The following is a 20,138-nucleotide window of genomic DNA, read 5'->3' as shown; positions in this document are numbered from 1 at the left end:
TGATTTTCCTCACTAAAAATGGGCTTTTTGTTTATTTTTGTTTAATAATGCAGGCTTTAAATGCAAGCTTAGGACAAGCTGAAATATGACTGCAGATTACATTACTTTCTTAATCAAGATCAGACACTACCATATAGATTTAATTCTGGACTCTTCAAATAATGAAATGCTCATTTAAACTAATTTTTACCATGCATTTTCTTTTGACTGCTTCCATCTTCTTTCAGAATCAGTTCCATTGGCATATTAGGCTCAATATTAGCTAAAGACATTTTTGTTGATTCCCAGATAACACTCAGGGAACTGAAGTTATCAAATTTACTTCCCTGTTGGTCATAAGCAGCCAAATCCAATACTGGATTGCGATAATTTGAAACAGGAACCTGAAAAAGAATGAATATTTTGAACTGAAAAGATGCAAGGGGATTTTTAATCATGAAAAAAAAAAAAATTATTTTGAGTTCTGTCACACTTATTCATCACGTGAGTCATATTCATTAAAATAAGCCATCAATGCAAAGTCATTAAGTGTACTTCAACTGCAAGGGGTTTTTGCTGTTGGTTTTGCTTAGTTTTAAACCAGTAAATTACGCTAAACCAAAACCAAACTACACTGCTCAAGTATATCATATTTGGAATTCGAATAAATAAAAAATGTTGCTATTAGTCAGAAGATATAGCACAAGATTGTAATGTTCATCTCGTGTAATGTGCTAGCAAAAACAGTGCACTGACATAGTCCAGCTCTTGACACATACATGTATAGAGCTAGAAATATAGGTGAAGTCTAAAATAACTTATAATATGCAAAAACTTCTTATCTTGTTATGTAAAAGAAATAACATTGAAAGATTCCTCAACTCCATATGTATTTTAGTTTTATGAAACTAGGATGACCTGCAAATATCCTTAAGCAATATGAACACAACAAAACAGTTTACTCGGCAGACAAGGTATGACAGCATTCATTTGGATACAGAAGAAAGTTTTAATGCTTGTTAATCTATACATATTTATTTGTTCATGCACTACCACCCATATTTGCAAAACTGAATAAACCTGATGTCACTGAACAATACACACTGCACATGCAAATGTACACTTGTAATAATAATGCACACTAAAATATCTCTATATATACTCAATAGAGTATTTCGATCAGAGTGAAATGATACAGGGAAAAAGATTATCCTTAAAAACAACCACTGGAAACATATATACTCCTCCCCCCCGCCTTTTTTTTGCTGTTGTAAAAATTCAACTTGCTTTCATTCGCTTCTCCCCTTCTGCTTAGCCCCAGTTTTGAGACAGGTCAGGTTCACTGAACCCTCACAGTGATTCTTTTGTGAGAAGACACAATATGTGTGCTTTTGCATATACTCCTGCTTTCTGATAACATCTATTTATAAATGTATTCAAACGACCACTGCAGGAAACTCACATTTAGACTGTTCTCTGCAAAAGCAGTTAACGATACAAGTGCTGCCCACAATCCTGTAGTTACTGCTACCCTCTCAATCTTCAAATCAACTGTTTTGTTTCTTATGTAGAGGTCCAAAGACTGATTTATATGTTAAAATAACACTTTTTTCTGTTTCTTTTCTCAGCCTTACCACTTGCTTGTTTTGTTGCAGTAAAGGGCAGGAGAGATCAAGCTGAGGACTTCCATAAACAGGAGTCAAAGTGAGTCGTGAAGGGACAGCACAGATAAGCTTCACCACAGCAGGCTCAACTGCTGGAAAAGGGTTGGTCACTGTGGGATTGTTTCCAACTGTTAAGGCAATAGCCTATAAAATTATGAAAACAGGAAAGTGAGGAGAGAGTAAAAGACTATTCAGTACAGGCACATTCTATTTCACACATCTCAGTTATACTCCTCTGTCAAAAGAAACAAGCAAAATATGTTTCTTGTGGATTTATAACACTATTGAAGACACAAGATTTAAAAGGACATGCATTTCAAGAGAAGTTCTATGCCATTATCAAAGTATTATTCTTGGAAACTTCTTCTAGGTATTCATGTTTACTACCATCTAGCTTGACACAAACAAACCTTTCATAACTTAAAAAGCTAACAGGCTGATTTTTTTTTCTTGTCAGAGTGAGAACAGAACAGCTCAAAGACAATATTTATAGCCAGCTGAAGATGTTCAAAACATCTTGAGCTTTATTTTACATGCCCTCTTAAGCCCTCAACAAAACAAGTTGGACATAAACACAGAGAAGATTATCCCAGCAGGCTGTGGCAGATCTGGTTATCTGCCTTATGTAGCCAAAGACGCACAGATGCTATCTGTTCTGGACAACACGAGGAGAGTCAGCCAATGCATTCACAGTCACAGGCAACAAAAATATATTTTGTCCTTTCTCAACCCCCAGTTACAGAAATAGAATCACAGAAACATTCAGGTTGGAAAAGACCACTAAAGATCATCTAGTCCAACCTGTAACCTAGGACTAAAGTCCACCACTAAACCACACTACTAAGTTCTAAACCTATACTTTTCTTGAAAACCTCTAGGGATGGTGACTGAACCACTTCCCAGGGCAGCCTATTCCTATGCTGCACAACTCTTGCAGTAAAAAATTTCTCTTGATACCCAATCTAAAATTCCCCTGGTGCAACTTAAGGCCATTTCCCCTTATCAGTTTGTGCATGGGAGATGACCCCCATCTCACTATAGTGTCCTTTACGGTAATTGTAGAGTGAGATAAGGTCTCCCCTGAGCCTCCTTTTCTACAGGCTAAACAAGCCCAGTACCTTCGGCAACTCTTCTTAAAAATTCTTTTCCGGACCCACACTGGCTTTGTTGCCCTTCTTCAGGTATAAAATAGCTATACTTTGTACAATGTCTGCTGAGAAAACCAGTTAACCAATTTGGCAGCCACATTGAAACACTTAGGCCTCACAAAATTACAGGAGGAAAAAAAAAAAAAAAAAAAAAGAAATCAAAGCTAAATGCTTCATAAACTGACCAAGGTAGATAAAGCAGGACAAATCACTTCTGCACTTTGGAGAAAACAAGACCAGGTGGAACATGACTACAGCCATTCACATGACTGTTATTTGTTTGAATAAACACAATTACACTGGCAGATAACTTGGTTCAGAGGAGCAGGTCATACTGAAGAGTCAGTCTAGTGCAGTAACCTTCTGCTACATTCCCGTTTATGTAAACTGAAGCAAGCTGCAGTTATTTGGATCTATCTGTTCTAATGCATTCTACAACATAAGGTTAGTGTGACTTGGCTTTATACTGCAATAAACCCATCATAAACCACTTTATAACATAACATTATGAAATAACTCTCTAAAACCTGTACCAGCATCACAATGAAGAAAGTGCATAAACAATGTACTTAATGTGAGCTCTTTACTGGTTTATTATAAAAACTACTCATTATTTAAAAAGGTATATGGTATCATAAATCTATCTGAAGCCTGTTCTCAATTGTCTTAGCTCAGCATTTGATGGAGGACAATACAAACACCTTCTGGCACTTACTTGCTCTCCCAGGCTTTTGCAAGATACTCTAACCCAATGCTGGATGTTATTCCGAGATGTAGGAAGTCCAAATAAAGACAGGCCAATACTTTCTTCATCCTCAGCAGTGATGTTCCTGAAGAACTTGGAAGGCTCTTGTACCCATGGTCTAGGTCCTCCCTCAAATAACATATCTTTAGAGGAACCCAGAGTCACTAAAGCAACAGATGGAGGATCAACAGTCTGGAATGAATGACAGTTAGGGATTAATGATTCTATTCACAAATACTTTGACTGCTCTTTGCAAAAAAAACTTCCTAGAAGATCCTATTTGTTGTTTTGATTGGTCTATGTTTTTTACTTACAGTGGTTTGTACATCTGATTATTTAAGAACTGAGTTGTACCAAAATGATTAGCATCACCTACAGCGATTCCACCCGGTCAGATTCTATTCAGTAGAATCCAAGGATGCAGAGAAAAGTTAACTATGTTCTAATTGCATCTCTTTCATGAAGAGCTACCACAGGAGAATGACTCTGAATATACTCTCCTGAGCACAGAGAGATACATTTTTTCAAATTTACAGCACTTTAATGAATGAAATAATATCCAGTTTTACTCTTCAAAATGCCTTTCACTTTACAGTGCTCTCTCCAGCACAGTTCTGTGCTCATAATTGTTTTTTTACACAAGTTTTACTTCAAACCTCTACAAGAAATTTCAGATTGATGTGCATCACTGGGATAGACTGTGCTGTTTATCATCACAGAAATTAACCTGACATATTAAAACACAATAACCATTTGTAGTGTGCGTTCCACAACCCCATTTGACTTAGAGTTTAGTAAGAAAGAAATAACAGCTAACAAGAGATGGTTCAATTCTTCCCACAGGTGCCTTTGCGTAGGAAGAGAGAGAAGGCATGGGAAGAGTTGGCATAAATGTTCCTCTTTCCTCCCAGTTACTCCTTGGTTATACGTGTAATATAAAAGGTAATGGGAAAAGGTAAAGCCCAATGGGAAAAACAAGAGATCTAGTTTTGAGTGTCTGCCTGCCCTTTGACTTCTGTTTATTTTTCCTCACTTTTTATACTATAAATTGTTTTATGATAGACATCTGACAGAAAAATGCATGCATCCTCCATTTTGGGGCATCATAAATATTTCTATCTATAGAAAGGAGGGAAACGAACATGGAAATGACCATCCTACACTTTAAAGCAAAATTTTTCACTCTGTGAAGCTTATTTTAGCACAGATTTAAAAATTATCTCTATTCTTTAAGCACAGAATACGTAAGCAAAGATTTTTTAAAAGTGTACTTAATCTATTCTCCATGTCAGTATATTTTGGCTCTGTTAAGTACACTGGAATCGTTTTACTTTATAGATGAAAGTGGCGTTACAATGCCCTAAGGGGTTTGCTAGTAAACGTGAATGATGACATACATATGAAAAATATCCTGATTAAAGAGACTGTCTCATACGGCTAACAACAGAAAAGCTTACACACTCTGCTCAGGGTGTTTCAGCATCTTCAATGAATTATACTCTGCAATTTAAGATTTTTGTCAGAAAAGCATCTTTAAAAATTAAAATCATCATTACAGTCAAGTCTGAATGATTTGCACAAATTTTTATTCCAGATTTTGGAAAAAAGCCATGGTCAAATTATTAAAATTCAGTTTTGCAGATTCAGTGCTTGACCTCTGAAGGCACAAGTATACTGTTTTATATTTCCAAATACTGACCCTGTCCTCAGGTTTTTTTCCTTACTGTTTTTTTAATAAACTATCCAACATTTCTCTCATTTGTAGGGAAAAAGCATTCCTTTTCACTGTCATATATGAATGTCAGCTTTCCATTCTTGCAAAAAAAAAGTTTATATACTATTACAGCAGAAATCATAAGCTACGTTTACTTTTATTTACTATTATGTACACAGAATCGTAACTGCACCCTTATTACCTTCTTAATCCAATTGTTAATTATTTAAAATGATCAGTTGAAAAAAGATTAGTCTCACATCATTTTCAATCCATTTAGCGTATACTGAACAGTTATTTTACTAATTGAAGTAGGCTGTTAAAAAAAAAAGATACACAATTTCTAAAGGATTCAGTTTCATGAATGAATTGTCTGGATGTTGTACTACAGTGTTCTTTTTCAGCATTTTACATACTCAAATTTGGTTATTTAACAACTTAATTTATGCATTTAATTTACCTGGCAGTATTGCTCCCTACCCCTGAATTTCTTACTACTCTTCCAATGAAAAGATGAACATGAAAGTAAAATAAATTGAAAAGAAAAAAAAAAAAAAAAAAAGAAGAAAAATAATTTGTAGAAGTCAGGTAACTGCAAACTAACCAGAAAGAGGAACTCAGTGCTATAAAGCTTGCTATCCTCCACCCTCAAAATATCCACTCCTCCGCAGTTCACTCAGATGAGGGTTATTCCTATTAACTGTCCTGCGTATTTCTTCAGATGAAGCAATTGTGACTTCTGCCAAAAATCTGAAAAATGGGCAAGGATTTCAAATTCACTTTCCCCTTCAGAAGTTGAAAGAATCTGTTAGTTCACCACTGAATTAACTTCTGGGTTGCAGACACGGTACCTATGTAGACAAACTCCACTACGTTATTTTTATATATATAATAAAAAATATAACATTTACATATACACATATATGCTCCATAGATGACGATTAAAACACAATGACCCAAACCAAAGCATAAGACTTTTCCTGCAATTCAACCATCCAACTTTTTTTTTTTAACCCTACTACTTACATAATATCAAGTTGTGATTTGTCACTTAAAGGCATTTTAAGGTATAGATCGCTTTACAAACAAATAGAACACTTACTTTTAATGGTAGATAGGCAGCAATGGTGATGCTGGCACTGAGGTGGACATGGCCATGGGTATAACTAACAACAAGTGTAGTGTATCCTTGAGTTTCAGCTTTCACTTTGACTCCACTACAAAAATCAGCAGTTGGCTTAAGCCTTCCTATCAAACAAATTAAAAACATATAAATATATATTTGGAGAGAAATGCCTAGACACTTTAATGCTAGCTCTACATAGCTTTTCTCAGCAGAAGCATTTCTACCAGAAGTAATTACAGACACGCCCTCCATCTGAATAAGTAGAACACTCACTACTGTCTTTCATCTCAAACCCAACAATTGAACGATTCATGTCTCTCAAACTTCTTTATTTTCAGCCTGTCCAAAGCAGGTCATGAGTCTTTTCTCTGGTACAAACTAATATGATTTTCTTTCTCTTAATGGAATAATTTGATCTTGCTGTTTTAAGATGAAACTGGATCACTAAGCACAAATAAGTGGCATGGTTCAGACGAACCTTCCTGCACAAACATGCTGCATTGCCTACAGTTTCTGTTTTCTCTAGTTGAAGTTAAGGTATTTTTGTGCAACTTTTCTGCTTACTCAGAACATTTTGGAGTTTGGGGGATCTACCCTCACCCCTCTTTTTGCAGAAAAAACATCAACAACAAGGAAGTAAAACAGTACAAGAGCAAATTATGCACTGACATTTAAAATAGCTGCCTCTCAGGCAAACAGATGGCACAATGCAGACTGGTTTTACTGACTTACTAGCACAGGAAAGAGCTTCCATACAAGAGGAACTGGGAAAAAATTAATAGTACATCTGAATAACATACTAAATTCAGCAGACTCAGGAACAAGCACACTGCTCAATATCCATTTAGCCAAGCAATACTAATGGCAATTTCTGAAAATAACATGCAGATTCCATGTTCTTGCTACACTTCTTAAAGCAATGATTTTAAGAACAACAGAGCTTTGGCAAAATTTTATCAGCTGATCATCTTAGTTCCTTGCAAGCAAACACCGTCTTATAGAACAGAAAGCACTGCTGGGCAAGAAGGGCAAAGCAGTTCTTAGTCTTAGTGTTACAAATCCTCCAGCCCTACCTCAAACACATTCATCTTTGTTAGAGAAGCATATTAAAAACACCGTATCAGTAGAGACATGACATACTGCACTTTTTCCAACAAATTAGTTGCCAAAATGCTTTCAGAGTCCCATAAAACATCAAAAATATCAAAGGAGTTCTGCATAAAAAAGTAAATACATTCTCAAAATAAAACTGCATACCTACTCTGATCCCCATCTTCTAAGTTAAAAGCATATCTCTAGCAATACTCTACATAGCAGATGAAACACTGATTTAAAGGAGGTATATGATCTAGTAACATTTTAATTTACGTTCCAAAATAGGGAGGGGTGGGGTTAAATCACCTTGCAATGGCACGAACACGCCACGGTTTTCTACTTCCACAACTAGATCAAAGTGTGAGCAGTCACTCAGTGGGACTGTCTCGCCTGTTTCAACATTGGTTAGGCCGTTAATTCTCAGGGGCAGCTCCAATACTTGGCCAACACGTGCTTCAACTTGACATGGTGTGAACTCCATCCAACTAGGTTCAGTTACAAACACCTGAAGGAGGAAAGAAACATAAGACAGAGGTGCATCAAATCTGCAGGAAGGCACCAGGTGAAATGGAAGACTTCACTATGCTCTCCTTATTTTAATTAGCCCTCTTGTAGTCATGTCTCAGTTGCTGATTCCCTTTGATGGCTTAAAGTATTCTCTCTCATATTCAAACTTGCTTTTGTGTTTACCTACCACAGAAATGTATCAAAAAAGGCCATGGAAAGCTTCTTACTGTGTTAGTGCTCCTGTCCTTTAAGAGTTCAAGTTCTCATTAGCCTGGGGATCCTTCTACTGCTACTTGCACAACTCTCCCTTCTGCTGCATGAATCATAAAGCGAGGATTAAGGTGCATGTTATCTTCAGGAGGTACCATAACCAACTGGGCCAGCTCAAGCATCCAAGCTTGACTTCTACAAGGCAAATATTTGAGCTAGACCTGACATAGTCAGCAAGTATCCCCAGCCTCCAGCCTGGATCTCTCACAGCAGGTCTGCAGAAGCTGGGGGAACTAATGGCCCTTTCTCACATGAGCTTATTTGACTGCCTTTTTTTTTTTTTTTGTGCATTTCTATTGGCAAAACATTTCCAAAGGCATCCAAGGCTCAAAGGTCTCCCCAGTAATGTCAGAAATCTAAAATAAGTAACCAGATTTCTAATGCCTAATCTTACAACCTTCTGCTTCCACAAGTAATGCTTATCTGAGAGATACCTTGAAATTAAAAGGGTTACTTCCTGAAGTAAGACTGGCAGAAACTGAACTTGCATGCTCTTGTATATAACATGTTGATGAACAAGCCTTAGCTATATTATTTATTATTGCAATCTGCTGCTATTTTTTCCCGTTACTGTTAAAGAAACTGCCACAGATTGACTGCCTATTTCCTAGCAATCACTATGATCAAAGCTTTTCATTTGCAATACCTTAGTTTCCTAACCAGCTGCAAACATCTTGAAAGACAGAATATTGAAACATATGGTAGAATTACTATTGTAACCCTTGTTGAACACAGCTGACTATTCCTATTGCTCACTGAGGTCAGTAACTAGAATCCTTCAAAGATATTCTATGCAACTCCTAGCACAAGAACAAAGGCATTCAAAAATAACCAATTTGGATTATGCAATACACTGCTCTGAAAGCTCACATAGAGAGAAGTACGTTTTTCTGTCTTCAGGCTTTGACTTATGCTTGGGGATAAGAAGTTTTAACTGAAAGCCCTCATTCTTGCATCTCTTGCTAGTAACTGTCACTGTTTTTCACTGCTGAAACCTGGTCATGCGGGGAGCTACTTCAGAGCAAGTTCATAAACTAAACTCTAGTTTTAATGACCAGTCATGAAGACTAAAGACATTTAAAGACCAAGCATGAAGTGCAGAAGTGTAGTACCTATCTCAAATCCATCTTGTTGAACTGATATAGTCAATTTGAGCACACACACATGCAAGAAAAAAACACAAGCTAATTTCCCCAAAAGAAACAAACAAAACAACAACAAGATACACCCAACAGCAGCAACACTGGCAGACGCAGTAGTTCCAAGTGAAGCTTTGTTAGAAGTATCTTTTCCAACACAAACATCTGAATAAAGAGATGTGTGCCTACATAGCTCTCTCTTCACTCTGGGACAGACTTGGGAGTCTTGATCAAAAACTGTACATATATATTTTATACATATATATATATATGTATATACACATGTATATACATATATATATTTTTTTTATATATATATTTTTTAACACTTTTGTCAGGTGGGACTCTGGTAAAACAGAAGTGCAATTTAACAATAACAGCAGTGCTACACATGGCAATACTTTAAAATTATGAGGTATTTTGTATAGCTAATTTACGTATTTGGAAGGCAATCAGCTTGTTCCCCACCAGCTGCTAAATTACATGCATGTATACTGGAAGGAAGGTGCACTGCCCCAAGGCTTGCAAGACATGATTCCTAAATCAATTGTTGTGCTCCCTCGGAAACAAGGACTATCATCATTTTAAAGCCTTGGCCAGACAGAGGTTGATTGCCAGCCTCAATAGTATCTGCATGGCACAAACAAACCTATTTCATTTATGACCATGCAGTTAGACAAATTATTTCTGGTTCTCAGGTTAGTCACACATGCTCAGTATACTCTCGGTTTTAAAGAGGTCAGGAGCAAAATTCCTCTTCTCAGTCACATTTCCATTCCAATGCTTAGGTCTTTGCAAGAGGTGTAGATTTAAAGCATAGATTAAAGCATCTGAATTTGTGAAAGTAGTTTAGTACTGCTTCACAGTAGTAATTACAAAACACAGTAATACTTTGTTTTTATTCTACCACATTAAGTGTCTGGCAGCTCCAAACAGTTTGACAGGCAGCACTGACACAGTTTCATTAATGAAAATGATTTGCATCCAAAGGATGCAACAAAATATTTCCCAATCAATAACATGCTGAAGTATTTAAGATTGTAGTTTTACAGGAAGTAGTGAACAGAGCAGCTTCCTCACCTATCCTTGCACACACTGCCCTATGCGTAATTACATATACTGTTCCTGTATTTTCTTTATTCTTCATCACACACTTACCACCCCGACAAAATGCTAGGAATAGGGTATGATATACACAGAGAAGGCACACCCCCTCTCAGGAGGTATGTTTTTCCATTTTTAGTCTTCTAAAGGATTATTTTTTCCTTGTCCAGTTTTAGTACCTAGATTGTTAAGTGGCACTGTATAACATCCCAGTCACTTCTTCAGGCAGGAATTTCCTTGCACATCTTGATGATACCTGTCATTTTATATCAAGGGAAAATTTTCACCTCTTACCCTGCAAAATATATTTAGTTTGGCTTGTCTGCTTAGATAGCTAGACCAGCAGAGAACAACTGTTCACTTATTGTGCTTAGAGCTTTCAACAAAAAAGAGACTTACCAAGGAAATCAGGAGGGAGGCATAAAAGGGACTACAATTAATACAGAAGAGACAGATTGATTCTGAAGAAGCATAAACTCTGAAAACAATCACTTAACCTGCCCCAGGGCAGGCAGGAAAATCTCTTGGGAAAATCTTGGAAAGTGGAAGAAGGCCTATGGGATTCTCAACTTCTACTATTTTCCAAAAGCTGTATTTAAGAGCAGCCAGAGAAAACCAAGTTTTACCTTCATTTCTCCATAATGCAATGGATTCTGAACATCATTTGCCCGAATAATACTGATGCCAATATCGCTTCCAGTTGTCATTACTCCTTTGACTGTCACCGTAGCAACTGCCTGGTTAGAATAGGACCAGCTGAAATTTCCACTTCCACCATGTGCCTAGAATACAGAGAAAAAAAATTAGGCTTTGAAGATTTTGCATGAGAAGCCAGGAACACACTGATGAACAATGCTATTATTGAGGATATAAGTAAAATAACACCTCAGAACTATCAAATAAACAAGGTCAAGTACAAAATGAGAAGATTACCATTCTTCATTCATTTTATTTTCTGGTTTCTTCAAGCCCATATCCTACATACTCACCAGTGCTACTAACCCAAATATACCTCCCAGCTGCAGGAATCTGACGCTCCCAGAAACTGATAGTGTTTGGACTCAGCATATGATTTCACAAGTTGGCACACGGGATTATTGTACATCTGAAAACTCCCACTATTTTTCAGTTACTGATAGCCAAAGCATAGATCTAATGATGTTGGATCTCAGAGCTGCTAACCTGATACTCTGTACTGACTAGTTTCTGCCAATGAGAATTGTTATCTGAAGGGAAAAGAAAAGAAGCAGGGCAGGCAGGGAGGGAACGGGATAACGGGAGAAAAAACAAACAAACAAAAAATTTTCTTGGCATTACTTCTTTGATTTTATGCTGCAAATAAGCACATCTACCTGCAGCCATTCGACAAACATGCTGATCCAGCAACCAATCAGCTAATATGCATAGGAACTGCCCACGCTTGCGGTGAGCACTGTGAGGGTCTGCGAGATGTACAGGCTACACTCCCACAAAAGCGTCAAGGGAAGAGTCACTTACTGCCAAACTTATAAGCTCAGGTTTATCATGCAGATTCCCATAAAAAAAGAAAAAAAAAAAAAAAAAGCACAACACTACCACACACACAAAAACACATATGTAAACAAACAAACAAAAAACAACAAACCCAAAATTATTCCACAGAAGGATAAGAACTAGTTACTTGGGGTTATGGTCCATGCCAATAGAGACAAATGATTACACACACTGAAAAACAGCTCTTGGCAAACAGCACAGGGTTGTATCTGCTGCAGGTTCGTATTCCATAAAGTCAAGGGCCAAAAAGCAGTTAGCCAGCATAAGCAGAGAATTGTCTTCCTTGATGTTAAACACTAGTTACACACTAGTTACTATAGAAAATCATTACAATGCTGTAAAATATATAGCTTTTAGATAACATTGTAAGCTAGATGAAATGTCCATTAATAAAACTGTGTCAATGTATATTGAGAAGGCATTTTTAAAGCAAGTTTAAAAAAAGTGACTGTCACACTCCAAAATAAATATCAAAATTGCCTCAGAGTGAAAACTAAGGTGAACATTTTGTTTTAAAGGTGAACATGATTTTTTTTTTTAATTTCTTTAGTTTCCTCAGCATTTGCTCTAGCCCGTTTCATAATTAAACTGATGTAAAAATGGACAAGATAAATCTTGACTAGAAGTACAGTATAGAAAATAAATCTAAATTATACAGTGGCTTACCTAATAGCTTCTACCAGAAAAATCAAAAGGATAATTTCCCTTTTTCCTTTCTATGAACACATTCACAATCTGATTACACAAAGAGAACCAAACAAAGACAAGTGGATGAATAGTTAAGAAGATGATGCATAAGATACAGCAAGAAATGTTTTGCTAAGGAATGTAAATGTTCAGAACATTTTGTAATTGTATTTTCAATTAAAACAGGGAAATGAGCAGAACACAGAACACATAATAATAGCCCAATTCTTGATAATACTATAGCGTCACATCTCCCTGCCATACAGACAAAATGTGTTCCTATACTTTTGTTTTCAAGCAGTCAGTTTTCTCTAAGAGAGAATAAGCCAACTTCTGCTTCAGCCTAGTTGTTATCCAAAGCTGAACTTCACAAACTGTTACCACTGAGGGTGACGCCCTCACTAGAAAAAATAACCTCTAGCTTGAAATCCATGTACTTCATAAAATGCCATTTCACTTCTCTAGTGCATGTAAGGAAATAACTTCATCCTATTTATTTATTTTTAACTAAATGTTTGCAGCAGAAGCCATCTTATTAGCACAAACATGAATAAAGGAACCAACAAAGACAGCTGAGAAAGTAAAACCTAGAAGTCGTTCTGATACCATCTGGAGGGAGTTACTTTAACTATAAGCAGAATCTGGCTAGATCCAAAAAACTCTTTCATCATATTTTCAGGTCTCTTCACTGATTTAGTATAGCCTGACTCAAGATCTACCAAGTAGAAGGAAAAAACTAATGTGCAAGAAGGAACAATAGTCAAGCTGTGTGTCACTCTAAACAACCATGAGTATTGTTGACTGGGCATTGACAAAGTGATCCCAGTTTCAGTAAATACAAGCTAATTTAAATATTGGGTGTCAAAAAAAGATCTTTTTTATTTTAAAAAATCGCAGTAAAGGAAGCTAATTGATACAGATTATTTGAGTAACACGAACGAGTGTTCTCTAATGAGAAATTTGATTATATATATGAAATAAGGCGAGACAAGAATAGAATTACAAAGGAGGTGGAAAACAGGAAAAAAAAAAAAAAAAAAAAAAAACATTTACTTTCCCTCACTGGGTTCTAGCAGAAATTATGATGAAGTACTGAAAATACATATTTGTACTAAGAATTTTTACCACACTCTGCTGGTGTGGTTGGGTATGGCATGAATGAATTCTAACTAATCCCACAAAAGGTAAAAATGCAGATGACAATTTCAAATTCAATGGAAATAACTTCACATTTGCACTAGAGAATGCAAATTTATATTTACAAGATTGATATATTTACTTTAAACACCATGTGTCCTGCTGCCTGTTTTTGTATACTCTCTAGTAGATGATAAACTCAAAACTCAGCACTTCTTCGTGCTAAAAAGGAGAGGCAGGAACTGTGCATGGAGCACAGGATCTTGAGGATACTGCATTGAGGTGAGAGTCTCAGCTCAAAAAGCAGGAGGTTCTTCTCTCCAGTAGAACATACACAAGATACTAAAAGACAGATCATTTGCTTTACAAAACCTACGGGAAAGATTGACAACACTGGAGCAAACAGAGCATAAGAAATGTAACAAGGTCCCTTTAAAAGGCAATACCATCAGTGAAACTATCTTTCCTTTCCTGTAACTTTTTATTACAAGCATGAGATAGACAAGAGTGAAGGATACTGACTGAAAAGGTTGGCAGGGTGCTGCTCATTCACCTCGACACACCTTTTGCAGTTTCTTGATACTCCATTTTCATACTTCCATCCCTTTACAGAAAGTGTCAGTCTCTAATTATTAGCACGGAATTTCATATATATGATGTTTTCTCTAATTTCAAACTACTCTTTGTGTGCACATACAGGTGGCTCATGAGGGAATTGGAAGCAGGTGAAAAGTAAAAAGTAAAAGGCTGTTTATTTATTTATCTACACATTAATTCCTACAAATATAACCAAAACAAAATTCCTCCATATAAAAGTTTGGATATCACTGTGCCTGAATTATTCGATGTCAATTCTATGTAAGTAGTTGAAGTAGTTACAGGCCTCACTGCATCTGCTTGAGCAATCCTTTCTGCATTTAGATACATCTTTGGCATACCTGTATGGTGTACTGGTAGGCTCCTGCTTTTGGCTGCCAGGGAAACGTCAAAATGCTGGGTGAAAGAACTATTGGAACATAAATTTCAACTTCTTGCTGGTTTCGCACTGGAACTGGGAATGTGTGTACTCCTCCATCCTACAAAAATTAACAGTACAGTGTTATAAGTGACATCATAGCACTTCCTGCGAATAATGCTTAGTCATATATAGACAAGATGTTGAAAACATCTCATATAGAAAAGAAAGCAATTAAGCGTCCCTTATGAACAGCATTATTTGTGAGCAAATAGTAAGCTCATGGCAGTGATGTGTGCTATTCAATTATGTGAGTAATATTACTATGGAGATACAAGTGTCCATGCTTATTTAAAGGCAAACAGCAATAGGAAATACACTCTCATCTGGAGAACTAATCTGATAACTCCATGAATGCATTTACTCCTTGCTCATTCTACTCTGCAGGAGGTAAAACTGAATCTCTGCCTAAAAGACCCATTTCTCAGTCCATCCTGAAACACTGGCCTTTATAACTTTGCTGTAATTTTAATGCCATAACCCACCTGCACAATATACTGTTTCTTGCTAGTGTTACTAAAGAAAGCTTCAACAGCTCTCACCAGACCTCACTTCATTCAAGAATACCTCTCTGACACAAAGAATGAGCATGGTGTATCATACACAAGGACCTATCAAATCTTATTCAAGGAATAACTAAAAAGACTTCAGAGCAAATGGGTTCAAGTGTTGAATCTTTCCAAGTTTCAAGCAAAAGCAAATCACTTTCACACCACGTGTCCTAGTTAGCCATACGTTCAGCAGCCTGCGCAACTAGCAGAAAGTTAATGAATATTAATTTGAGGAAATTTTTAGGCTGATACGTTTGGCAGATTTTCATTCCAGCATTTAACAACACTTACCAAATGACAGAAAACTTTCCAAATGTAACTGAATGCGGAACAAGGCCAGGGTATGACACTGATGATCCTACCACAATAAATTGTAAAATTCACTCAGAATGTGAGGAGACCTTTGCACCTGCACAAGGATATGGTATGTGCCCACATAAGGTATCTGCCATAAAAAAAAACATAAGTGCTGTGCACCACTAGTTTAATAGGTATTTGCCACACACTCAGTAGCAAAATCCCACAGACTTTATTTAAGCAAATCCTCTGTTGACTTAATTGACAGTTTTCCTGAAGTAAGGACTTTCTTAATCTGTTTAAACAACGATGGCTTAGATCCATGCAATTCTTAGCTTTCCTTTTACAAGGTCTGCCATCTACTATAGTCACTACTGTGTAAGTAAATTATTTTTAAGCCTAATGGTAAAAGCAGAACAGTTTTCTGTAAAGACATACCTGATCTACTACTGATGTCAGTGCAGCATCAATAATGGTCTGACCCTTCTTTATTGCTCTCACATAATGATATGATCCATTCATAGACGACTTCAGGATCTCAAAATACTCTTCAGAGAACTTTGTACTAATTCTGATATTCTAAAATCAAAACGTTACATAAACATCACCAGAGATAATTAGCATTAATGCCGTAGACAGCCATAAACATTAGCAACAAATCAATGAGAAAATCCTACAGTAACAAAGTTCAAAGAAGCTCATCTGAAACTGAGTAAGAACTGTTACCCTATGAAAGTTTCCATCCTTCAACAAGACTATACTTTTCAGACACATCATTAACTCCACAGAAAATATGTACTTTTTATGATAACCACAAGATGTAATTTAGTGCAGAAGTAGCAATATATATAGCACTAAAAATTCGGATTTTACAATAATTTCTTACTTTTTAATTCTTCAACACAAAAGTGAAAGAACATGTGATTATACTGCCACAGTAACACATATCTTCTGAGATTTGGCAGAAACTCAAATCTATATCTCGAGAAGCAGGTACAAATAAATTAATAGTCACAGAAACTCAATATTCTGAACAGCAATCATTTAATAAAATTATTCTGCTTGCAAATGAACTATTTAAATCTTTTTTTTTTTTTTTTAAGGAGTACACAATATATTTGGTACCTAATACCTAAAATTCATCTTATTTGACTACCCAAACAATTAAGTGTTTTAATGCTAGCTAATCATCTAGGCTTTTCCCATAATCAACTGAAAGGAATCAGCTAGCTTCTCAGGAGTATAATAAGCCTATCTTATGCTTTGTTCTTTTACAATAGGAAAGACTGCCTCTACAGGTAACAAAATTATACTGGGGGAGGTAGGTGGAGGAGTGGATGAAGTACAACATTAGTACTGCCTCTCCACAATTGCAATTTCTAGTGCAGGGCCTATGCTACACATGTGAAGCACACTTCTTCCAGTTTTTCTACAGCATTTACACTCTAAGGGGCACTTTCACATGAACTACCACAAAAAAAAAAAAAAAAAAAAAGCACAGGGGAAAGAAAACATGCAGCTTTGAAAGTCATAGCTCTACATAAACAAACCGCTCAACTAATTTAAAATACAGACAGAATTTAGGAGACAGACACTCAGAAGCATATCAACATTTCACTTACCTCAGATAAATACACCTTATTGCTCGATTTATCATATACTTCGATTGTAATTTCATAAAGTCTGCCTGTTTCTAGGACCCATCTGTCACCTGGATGAATCGTAAAACCTACAAAACAGAAAATATTGAACGGCACAGACTGTTCAGTTCCTCTTTTTGTAATGAATAAAAGCATTAGAATTCTGGTGGCCACGCTCTTAAGATGTCCCTTAATTGTTTTAAGTTGCTGATTAAAGAGTTGAAAGAAAATAACTATTCACTACTAAACCCATTTCACATTGAGTTAACTTTATGAATGACTTTTCTAAGATAAGTCATACAAGAACTAAAAGGGTATATATACACACAGAAATACACCAACAAAAGAACAAAGACAAGAAACGCTATTAAGCAATCAGGAAAATTAAGCCAGTACCAACCTAAATAACCAGGATTTACAACATATATAGTGCTGTTTGGTAACCTGGAAACCCCTTGCATGCGAATACCTGAAGTTTCAGTAAAGGAACATATAAGTTTTGACAAAAGTCAAGATCAGCATGTTTCTAGGGGTGCCCCTTGAGATATATAGAGCTAATTGTATATTAATGATAAATGTTACCCCCGCTATCCTCAAAGACACCGAGCATTTTGGAGACATCCCAACAGAGAATACTGATCTGAATACAAAAATTAAATAAAGCCCTTTCACATTCCCACATTGACTGAGGAAAACAGACATGATTTAACTGATCTTTTCCAACCTGATTTCTTAGAATATTTCAAGGCATTGGGCAATGCTTTTAAGACTGAATTCACAGCAGTGCTGCTCTCTATACTCCATCAGGTGCTCCTGATTTTCAAGGCTATCAGTACAAATATAAGTAATTTTATCATTTTGCGCTGCCAATGGTGGAAAGTTTGTCTCCTGCCACAAGGATCTGGGTGGAAAAGCATCACCTAGGAAGGATACTCTTGTGCTCAAGTACGAGATTAGTTTGTCCCTGCTGCACTGCAGTTACAACTGATGTTGCCTGGTCCAACTGGGCAACCGGCCAAGACAGATCTCCCTCAGGGCCAAGCACGTTGTTCTGGAGCTGCAGCTCATACTGATCAGACGGCATCATTAATTCTGCACATAAAACAAGACAACATATGAAACAATAAAAGCAAGTGTGTCAGTGTTTGGATGCTGCTAATTATTGCTGATTAATTTTTATTGATGCCTAGTGCGTGCATTAAATCAGTATTTTTAATGTCTTACCGAAACAGCATTTCTGTGTTCAGTACACATGCACACAAAATGAGCTACTTTGCCTAACTTTCATTTCTTTGAAGCTTCAGTTTTCAACTGGTATCATCCCACTGTTCAGACCTAACATCCAATTCATTCCCAGCTTCCAAAGTGGTGAAGTTACTCTCTGCAAGTTACTGATGATTTCTGCTGCTTCACTCTTCTCTACAAGCTGCTGATGTGCCTAGTCAAATATTTTGCATCTAGCTGTTTACATTCTGTTTAAGGAAAGTTATCAACAGCACAGGCTCCTTGTAAACAAGGGATGTAATTACAAACTTCCACAGCTTTAAGTGGAGGTAGAGCCAGCTAACCAACACTTGTAGAAATGGAGCAAATCCATTTGTCAATAAAACATTCCCTGTTATAAAAAAATCTTAAACTAAATTTAATTAGTAAATCAGACAGTTTCTTCTTTCTATGATAGCACTCGCTCCTATTCTAAGTTACCTTTACCTTCATGTACTCAACAAATTTGTGAGATTATATCCTTTATAGTCATAATTTTTATGAGAGAAATCCTAAATGGCTGTATCATTGTGATTTAGAAAAACAACCTTCATTGTTTTGTTGATTGTTATATAGTAACAAACCTATCGAAACCCAATTAAAAATTTCTCTGCAGTGAAAAATTCACACACTTGTTAAAAACAAACAAATAAGAGGACAAACCTGTAATCTTCCCTTGTCTTATTTTCTGAACTCTGTACTGAATTGATGTTCCTACCAGAAGATAAACATCATATGCCGGATTTAAAAGGATGTTTTCCAAAATAAGCAATCTGACTTCTGCAGGATGTACATGCTATTGATTGAGAAAAAAAAAAAAAAAAAAAAAAAAAAGAAAAAGCAGTTCACTTCTTTGTTTGAAACATAACATGCAGCAATAGCTTAGAATCTATAATGAAAGATATTACTTCCTGTAAGTAGCTCTTTGTTATCATCTCAAGTTTTGCAAAGACAGGGAAATGCAGAAGACAATGAGCTGTATGTAGATCTGCTCTATGCATCAACTCCAAAAAGAAGTTAATCCAAAAGAGACAACAAAACTTGTTCAAATTATGCTCTGTGTGCCAGGAGGTTGTCAGAGCTTTCCCATCACTCAAAGGGACCAGGGATCTTCCTTCAGCCCCAGACGGGCACATGCAGAGCGATGCCCACCACGTGCTTGACAGAAGCCAGCCATGCTGCTCTTGAACGTGCTCCTGTATCTTCCCAGCACTTGCATTAATACCGCTGTGCAAGCCTATCCTGCATGGCAGTATGCAGCTGCTTTCGCAGCAGTAGCTTAGCTGTGTTCATCCACTGTCACAATTTCAAGCACAACTTTCTTTAGTCACTCTTTTTCCTAAGTCCTGTTTTAGCATCGGGGAGCCTGGCGATGACTTAGATCCCTGTACCATTTAGAAGCTATGGATCTCCAAAGCATAAACGTTAATGAAGCATGCCTTGTACTTCAAATACTCACTATCACCACCCATTTTCAAAGTGAGAAACGGAGGCAAAGGAGGAATAATCTGGACATGGTTCAAA

General features: G+C 36.6%; 1 protein-coding gene across 1 annotated transcript in view; it reads right to left on the bottom strand.

Annotated features, from left to right (window-relative positions):
- NUP210 (nucleoporin 210) overlaps positions 1–20,138 on the bottom strand; it is a gene marked incomplete at its 5' end in the record, with an annotated part of 64,933 nt that overhangs the window by 27,495 nt on the left and 17,300 nt on the right. The window contains 12 exons of the mRNA XM_084292701.1: positions 191–383; positions 1,614–1,787; positions 3,507–3,728; positions 6,353–6,498; positions 7,778–7,976; positions 11,118–11,273; positions 14,787–14,924; positions 16,150–16,290; positions 17,334–17,440; positions 17,752–17,820; positions 18,285–18,443; positions 19,278–19,410. Coding sequence (XP_084148827.1) covers positions 191–383; positions 1,614–1,787; positions 3,507–3,728; positions 6,353–6,498; positions 7,778–7,976; positions 11,118–11,273; positions 14,787–14,924; positions 16,150–16,290; positions 17,334–17,440; positions 17,752–17,820; positions 18,285–18,443; positions 19,278–19,410 — 1,837 coding nt within the window. The remainder of the gene's footprint in view (positions 1–190; positions 384–1,613; positions 1,788–3,506; positions 3,729–6,352; positions 6,499–7,777; positions 7,977–11,117; positions 11,274–14,786; positions 14,925–16,149; positions 16,291–17,333; positions 17,441–17,751; positions 17,821–18,284; positions 18,444–19,277; positions 19,411–20,138) is intronic.

The sequence above is a fragment of the Netta rufina genome (genome assembly GCF_964035555.1).
Source record: "Netta rufina genome assembly, chromosome: 10".
In the NCBI taxonomy this organism is placed as follows: Eukaryota; Metazoa; Chordata; class Aves; order Anseriformes; family Anatidae; genus Netta; species Netta rufina.
This window is presented reverse-complemented; position numbering and strand designations above follow the sequence as displayed.